This window comes from Astatotilapia calliptera, chromosome 11, assembly GCF_964374335.1.
Source record: "Astatotilapia calliptera chromosome 11, fAstCal68.1, whole genome shotgun sequence".
In the NCBI taxonomy this organism is placed as follows: domain Eukaryota; kingdom Metazoa; phylum Chordata; class Actinopteri; order Cichliformes; family Cichlidae; genus Astatotilapia; species Astatotilapia calliptera.
The window spans coordinates 19,945,473-19,953,950 of NC_137432.1; the positions used below are offsets into that span (position 1 = coordinate 19,945,473).

Below are 8,478 nucleotides of genomic sequence, written 5' to 3' on the forward strand. Positions count from 1 at the left end.
CTGTGAGTTATTTCTCAATATGTCTCACGAAGACACAAAAAATACAACTGTGTTTCACTAATTTAGTCAGACTGTGTTTGTTTCTTAGATGATGATAAAACCATGTTTTATAAGCAATGAAGTTGGCAATCCTGGTAATTCCAGGGTTCACAGTTTCTTCCAAGTGTAAATAACAGTGCATCAGGCTGAGTTATCCTTGCAAAGGTTCACTCAGCAACCACACATGTTGTTTCTTATTATGATAAAGAGAAGAGTGTCATGGCCTGGGTCTAGGGACCCAGGGCTCAGGCATTTTCGGTGTATGTTTATGTTTTCCGTGTGTTGTATTGGTTTGCTCTCCATCTCTCCATGTGTCTCTGTGTGAGCTTCCGGAGGTGTGGGTTCGCTGAGGAGACTGCGAACCCGGAAGTGGTCTACTCGAGAGACGGCCGCACCTGCCGCTCGTCGTCCTCTGCCAGCTGCAGCAGATTACGCTCGTCTAGGAACGGCATTTAGGACTGCAGCTGAGCTGAGGCCGACGCTGGATCCTTGAGTCAGAACTCGTCAGTACTGCCGTGAGCTTTTACGTAACCTCCGCGGAAACAGATCCCCTGCTAACCCCCTGCCTTTTGTGTTACCAGGAATCGGGAGCGGAGTACGCCTCTAAAGTCACGGTGTGGGAATTGGAGTTTTTTGGAGTCGCCACCTTTCACTTCTCACGGACATCTGCACTGTGTGGGATTCAGGGAGAATCACCACGGGACCACAGTGCTGGGATTTTGTATATAGTTGTGTGTTTTTCACCTCCTGTAAATAAATCCACTGTCCTTCACTTAGAGTCTCGCGTTTGGGCCCTGCTTTCACTGTCACTCCACGGTCTGCCATCGCAGCCCGTGACAGAAGGATCCAGCCACTATGGACCCAGCGGACTCACCGCGGAAGCGCAGCTCCCGTTTTGACGGGACCCGACTAGTGCTTGGAGGGCCTCCGTGCTGCCGTTCCTCGCTGGCAGCCTACCCTTCAGCCCACTCGTCTGCTTCCTCTCCGCGGACGCCTCGGTCTCGCAGAGAACGCCCTAGCCGGTCCCGGGAGGATTACTATGAGCCTGACAGCAATCAGCTTACGCCCGCTCAGGCATTCTATAAGAGGCTAGGGATTATTCTCGTGCCACCCGACACACCCAGCGCTCCCACATCACTGCAGGAGCAGCCACATCAAAATCCGCCCTCGTCACATTCCGCCAGCTTCATGAACACTACAGCTCGTGTTTCTCCGGTTTGGGAAAATAGAAGTTTTCGTTTTAAGAGCGATTATTCTCCCATAGGTTCAGAAGACTGTGCGCCTGACGTTCTTTCAAATCCAGGAATCAAGACTGTTTCGTCTGGAACTCTTTATTCTGGGGCTATGTTTGTTCAGTCAGCTGATCAGCAGCCATCTTCAGTTCGGTTAGCCGATCAGCGGCCACCTTCAGCTCGGTTTACAGCGCCACGTCTGGACCCAGCGGTCTCTGAGGAGAGGCTCAGGGGGGAGGTTATGGACAAGGTTTACCGCATGTGTGAGTTGTGGTGGGAGAAGCCCACGGAGGGGTTGCGTCGCGCCGTGGAGAGGCGGCTGCAGGGGATGCTGTTTGAATTCCCCTGGTTGGTGGACTCCCTTAATTCAGTTGTCCTGGACTTCCTGCTTTCCACCCTCCACCTCCACTCTCCTCCTCAGGCTGCTCACCGGCCCGGACAGCTGGTGGATTCACAGCCTGAGACGCCGGCCCCGACGTCTACATGGAAACGACGTTCGCGCCGCCGGCGTTCCTCACCGCAGCCGCCCTCCCGGACATCTCAAGAACCGGCTGTGGTGAGTAATAAGGACACTTTTTCATTTCTCACCCCATCTGCTTTTTTGTTTTCAGTGGATGGTGACGCCGCTGACGCTGCTGCAAGCCGGCCTACAGTACGACTAGCGTCGCCTCATTCAGCAGTCTCCATGCCGCTGGCGGCTTCACCATCTGTGGATGTAGCGCCGTCGTCATCTCATCCGCATGTAGTCACCCCTCTGCCATCTTCTTCACCGGCTCTGCCTTCACCTTCCCCGCCTGCGTACACCGCATCACCATCTTCGCCTCCGGATCATCCATCTGTGACTGGAGCGCAGCCGGAGGTGCCCGCACGGCCAGCTGAGGAGCTCAGCATGCCCGAGCAGGAGCTCAGCGAGCGGGAGGAGCCCGCGTCGCCAGCTGTGGAGCTCAGCGAGCCGGAGGAGCCCGCACCGCCAGCTGAGGAGCTCGGCGAGCCGGGGGAGCTCGCACCGTCAGCTGAGGAGCTCAGCGAGCCGGAGGAGCTCGGCATGCCCGAGCAGGAGCTCGGTGAGCCGGGGGAGCTCGCACCGTCAGCTGAGGAGCTCAGCGAGCCGGAGGAGCTCGGCATGCCCGAGCAGGAGCTCGGTGAGCCGGAGGAGCCCGCATCGCCAGCTGTGGAGCTCAGCATGCCCGAGCAGGAGCTCGGCGAGCCGGAGGAGCCCGCATCGCCAGCTGTGGAGCTCAGCATGCCCGAGCAGGAGCTCGGCGAGCCGGAGGAGGAGCTCTCGCTGCCAGCCGAGGAGGAGCTCTCGCTGCCAGCCGAGGAGGAGCTCTCGCTGCCAGCCGAGGAGGAGCTCTCGCTGCCAGCCGAGGAGGAGCTCTCGCTGCCAGCCGAGGAGGAGCTCTCGCTGCCAGCCGAGGAGGAGCTCTCGCTGCCAGCCGAGGAGGAGCTCTCGCTGCCAGCCGAGGAGGAGCTCTCGCTGCCAGCCGAGGAGGAGCTCTCGCTGCCAGCCGAGGAGGAGCTCTCGCTGCCAGCCGAGGAGGAGCTCTCGCTGCCAGCCGAGGAGGAGCTCTCGCTGCCAGCCGAGGAGCAGCTCAGCGAGCCGGAGGAGCAGCTCAGCGAGCTCTCGCTGCCAGCAGCCGAGGAGGAGCTCTCGCTGCCAGCAGCCGAGGAGGAGCTCTCGCTGCCAGCAGCCGAGGAGGAGCCGGAGCTCAGCGAGCCGCCAGCCGAGGAGCAGCTCAGCGAGCCGGAGGAGCAGCTCAGCGAGCTCTCGCTGCCAGCAGCCGAGGAGGGACCCGCTCAGCCGGAGCCGGAGATCAGCGGACCGGAGGGACCTCCACGTCTAGCGCGGCCTCCACGCCATCCACGTCCAGTGCGTCCACGTCAGCGACCGGCGCGTCATAGACCATGTGCCACGCCTCGCTGTTGCTCACTGGAGCAGCGACGTTGCCACCGGACCCGTGGCAGGCCACCAGAACCGTTCCGCCGCCACCGGACCTGTGGCAGGCCGCCGGAGGAGCAGCGCCGCCGCCACCGGACCCGTGGCAGGCCACCAGAACCGTTCCGCCGCCACCGGACCCGTGGCAGGCCACCAGAACCGTTCCGCCGCCACCGGACCCGTGGCAGGCCGCCGGAGGAGCAGCGCCGCGGCCACCGGACCCGTGGCAGGCCGCCGGAGGAGCAGCGCCGCCGCCACCGGACCCGTATCAGGCCACCAGAACCGTTCCGCCGCCACCGGACCCGTGGCAGGCCGCCGGAGGAGCAGCGCCACCGGACCCGTGGCGGGCCACCGGAACCGTTCCGCCGCGGCTGCCGGAACCGTGGCCGCCCGCCGGAGCTGCTGCGTTTCCATCAAGGGGTTAGAGGTAGGCCACCTGAACTGTTTTGCCGCCACTGTCTAACCCGCGGCGGGTCCCGCTTGTTTTGCCATCCTGCGGGTCGGCCGCCGGAACTGTGTTTGCTGCCGCTGGACCGGGGGATTGGACTGTTGAACTGTGTTTTTCTGTTGTTGCTTTGTAGTGGCTGTTTAGCGGAGTGGTTTTGGGGCCCTCCGTCCTGGACCTCCCGCCGCCCGCCCTGGGTTGGTTGTGCTGTTGTTTTTGGTTTGTGTTTTTGGGTCGTCGGGAGCCGACCCTTAGAGGGGGGGTACTGTCATGGCCTGGGTCTAGGGACCCAGGGCTCAGGCATTTTCGGTGTATGTTTATGTTTTCCGTGTGTTGTATTGGTTTGCTCTCCATCTCTCCATGTGTCTCTGTGTGAGCTTCCGGAGGTGTGGGTTCGCTGAGGAGACTGCGAACCCGGAAGTGGTCTACTCGAGAGACGGCCGCACCTGCCGCTCGTCGTCCTCTGCCAGCTGCAGCAGATTACGCTCGTCTAGGAACGGCATTTAGGACTGCAGCTGAGCTGAGGCCGACGCTGGATCCTTGAGTCAGAACTCGTCAGTACTGCCGTGAGCTTTTACGTAACCTCCGCGGAAACAGATCCCCTGCTAACCCCCTGCCTTTTGTGTTACCAGGAATCGGGAGCGGAGTACGCCTCTAAAGTCACGGTGTGGGAATTGGAGTTTTTTGGAGTCGCCACCTTTCACTTCTCACGGACATCTGCACTGTGTGGGATTCAGGGAGAATCACCACGGGACCACAGTGCTGGGATTTTGTATATAGTTGTGTGTTTTTCACCTCCTGTAAATAAATCCACTGTCCTTCACTTAGAGTCTCGCGTTTGGGCCCTGCTTTCACTGTCACTCCACGGTCTGCCATCGCAGCCCGTGACAAAGAGTATGTCTTTGTTAAGGAAATTACTATTTATGTCTTTTCTGGCAATCAATTAGGTTTCCATACCACTGCTATAACACTGAAAAATATCTCTAGAACTAGTAATGGCTATATTTTTGTAGGAATTTTATCAATGGATAAACTTCATTGTTTTTGTTAATCATACGTATTTTAATTTCATTCATCCTTACATTAGTTATTATATAAATTAATTTGCCAGTAAATCACAGAAAGGAAGAAAAGAATCAGGATGAAAAGTACATTTGTATGTGTCGCAAAAAATTTACACATTTCTTAATGCGTTCAAAGTGCAGTCAATTTAGTTTCCAAAAGTGCATTTTTCTTTTCAAAGGAGATGCAATTGGTAAAAAAAAACAAAACAAAAAAAACAACAACCTTAGACTGCCATAAAAATATTCATGAAGTGTTTTAAAGATTCAAAGTACTGCTTTTCTTTCATGTAATTGTGGATGTTTATATGAGTTCACGGTTTTATTTAACACACTGATGTGCTTAAATTATGCTGTAAGATAAATTATGTTGTAAGAAACCGGAATTCTATATAATAATAGATTTTGATCGTCCACACAACAAGATCGCCCTCTACAGGGCTGGGTTAATCGTGAGCTATGCCACCACAGTGTATGACTACTTACAGCAGTACTACAGCTGGAGTCCTCTTTAAAAAAAATAAAGTATTATATCATAGATTTAAAAGGGAATTATAATATGAACATCACACGGACGGTCTGACCTTTTCATGAGCTGACACACAAAGCACGAAATATTTTCTCCTCTCATATTTTACTCCTGCTTCTGAAATATGAAATGAATTGCACTGATTGTGCGAGATAAGTCAGAAATTACGCAGTTGTTAACATAGGTGTGAGAAAGATGTTTGTAAAACAGTAGTTTTACAAAGTGAGAGATGTGTTTGTAAGTGTGCGCTCTGGCACCGTCAGCGGCGTCCTGTAGAGGGCACTGGCTTTTCTCTTTTGACGAATCGTCGTACAGATCCAAGAGACCCATGCACACAGTGCAGCAAAAACAGTTTCAGGCAGTTTGTCAGCTTAAACGTTTTTTTGAGATAGATAGATAGATAGATAGATAGATAGATAGATAGATAGATAGATAGATAGATAGATAGATAGATAGATTGATTGATTGATTGATTGATTGATTTTCTTTTTTCCTTTTTTTCTCCCATTTTCTTATTTTTGACCTAAAGGACAAAAGAGTAGCAAGTGGAACAGCTGGTTGGCAAAAATCCGTTTTGCAACCCATATTTAAAAACACAGACACGTGGTGACCTCCCGTCCACATAGTAATTGATCGCATTGACTAAATAATAATATCTCGTCAGTCACCCCGTCATAAGTTATTGCTCCACCTGTCTACCTACAGACATGACAAACCAGTTTCGATGTGTTGGTGGCAAATAATAGCCTACATGTGGGGGATTTTGCCCTTTAGTGAATTAACGCCTAATGCATGTTAAAAACCGGGACTGCTGTGCGCGCAACCTGTAAGTGGGATCTCTGCTGGTAGTTCACGCTAAATCCTGCAAAATAAACTCTTCGTGTGTTATGTAAGCCCCCGGAATGAACAAATTTGTTAGCCCACACCCGAGGGCATCTGGTGATGGATACGTTGTCCCGGGGGGAGGGGGGGGGGGGACTGGGGAAGCCGGTGGCCTACAACAGCCGTTTATCTTGAAAGGCTCGTTTTAAGTGTCCCTCAGCTGGAAAACAAAAGCTTTAAGGGCAGCCATTACCTTACAATAGTTGTAGAATCACCATTGTTCAGTTAGGTTCACACACATACCTATTAGAGCATATGCTTAGGCTTGGGTTTAAAACCAAGTGGTTTAAGTAGCTTACATGGTTGAAATAAACTAAAAATCCAAAGTTGATAAAACCAAACTAAGACCCCAGGTTTATTTGATCTAGCTGGTCCAGCTGTTTAATAAATTGGTTTAGCAATGAATGTCACTTTTTGATGTTTGTATGCCTATGCTTGTGTCAGTTGTATGTGGTATGGGGTGGAGCTGGGTGTAAGCAGTTAGGTAGGACTCCCCCAGCATGGTCAGGCCACTTGTGTCTGAGGGGCTGGCTTATCCCACTTAATCAGCATCCTGAGAGACTGGCACTGCCCCCATAGCCATAATGCATGGGGTCACTTTGGGCTTCTCAAAATGAAGTGAAGCCCCACCAGACAATGCTGCTGTCAATCAGCCTTAACCTGAGCTGGGCCCTTTATTCCTCATATAGTGTACTTGTGTAATCATTCACTCCATAAATGCAAATTAATCTCATCAATGTTTTGACTAACAGAGGGCAAGGATACATGAAGAGCATTTTTGCATATCAAATGCTTGCATTTCTCACAGTACAGTTTCCTTTTCCTCAGGACTGCATAATGGGCTATAAAGAAGGGCAAATCATGGATGTCCTCGGTGTAGTTTTAATCATGCATACACCTGTTGCAGTGAGAATGTAGCATTTGACAGCAAAACATCCGCATTTTATTTTGCATATATTTAGTAAAATGGCCAATTCAGGATGTCACTGTATGAAGAAAGCTCATTTTACTGTGGTAATCTCAGCCACATGCTGTGGAAAATATATTTATCGAAAAAACTAACAAGATAATGAAGACACAGGAGAACGCTTCCTGCAATTTGCAGTAGCTCTTCCGCTTCGTTTAGACCATAATTTGTACTTGCTTGGATGGCACATACAGTCAGTGGTTTGGGGTTTGTAGCAGTAATATCCCAGGGGCTTCTGTCAGTCCGGCACCATTATAAATGACAGAGCTGAATGAGCCTCCTTGGCTGTTTCTCAACACCCTGGCTTCCTTGGGGCCTTGTGCAGCATTTGCAGAGCGTGTGCCCTTTTGATTTCCTAATCCCAGCACGAGCTGTGGAATGCTGGCTCTCTATGAGATATTCCACTCACAAGCTGTGATTTATGTTCTTGTGGTGCAAGGCTCAATGGTGAGGGGCTCACAGGTGTTGTGGAGCCTCAGTAAAAACTTTTAATATGCACACCTCGTGGTCTCTGGCTGGGCCCGGCACAAGGATTACTGCCATTCAGTGGGGGGATGGGTCAATAAATGTTTAAAATTCATCCAAGACCTTACAGTCTGATGGCCGCTTCAGACACACGACCATGCACAAGATCATTATCAGAACACAGTGCCTAGTTTATTTCAGTATGGTCAGTCTGACTAAAAGACAACAAGTTAAATATATCAAATATGATCATATATAACAAATTAGGGACAAATAGCACATTTTTAGAATACTTATATCTTCTTCCTCTTCTTTTGGTAGGTCCTTTTAGGAGTCCCCACAGTGGATCACCTGCTTCCATCTTGCCCTATCCTTTACATCCTCATTTGTCCCACCAACCCACATACAGAACACAAAAAGCATTGGGCATGAACAATATTGGTTCTTAATTACTGCACTGTTGATGATGCAGTTACTGCCCACTTTAAAATGAAGAGGCTGATCTCTGCACATGCCACAGTAAACTTGTCGGCATAAAATCAAGAGCGCAAACTGAATGGCAACCACCGAAGATTTCAGTGTTTGTCCTCTCTGCAGGTATCATACTATTATACTTAGTTTAACAAACATCATAATTCAGAGGGAAATCATGACTTTATTTTAAGTTAGAATTCTCTGCTGGGGAAATAAAGAGTTAAAAAAAAAAGTGGTTTACTCCCTACTGGTGTTGCTGTCAGATTAATGAATGAATGTGTGACAATTTGCACTGCAGTGGTCCAGTTATGCTACATTTCATTCAAATTTGTCTTTGAGAGTTTTGGCGTGTTATGAAAATAAACTTAGAATCAATGCCAATCTCCATAAGCTCAGGGAGCTACTATTTGCAGTGTTGTAACCATTTTTTCATTACTTTTTTTAAAGA

General features: G+C 50.7%; 1 protein-coding gene across 1 annotated transcript; it reads left to right on the plus strand.

The window, feature by feature from the left end:
• The first annotated feature begins 247 nt into the window (after positions 1-247).
• Positions 248-4,481, plus strand: LOC113017390 (uncharacterized). The gene is made up of 3 exons (XM_080308283.1): positions 248-542; positions 621-4,206; positions 4,285-4,481. Exon 2 carries the CDS (start codon positions 895-897, stop codon positions 4,051-4,053), a length of 3,159 nt encoding a protein of 1,052 aa, XP_080164409.1. The 5' UTR covers positions 248-542; positions 621-894; the 3' UTR covers positions 4,054-4,206; positions 4,285-4,481.
• Positions 4,482-8,478: the final 3,997 nt, after the last annotated feature.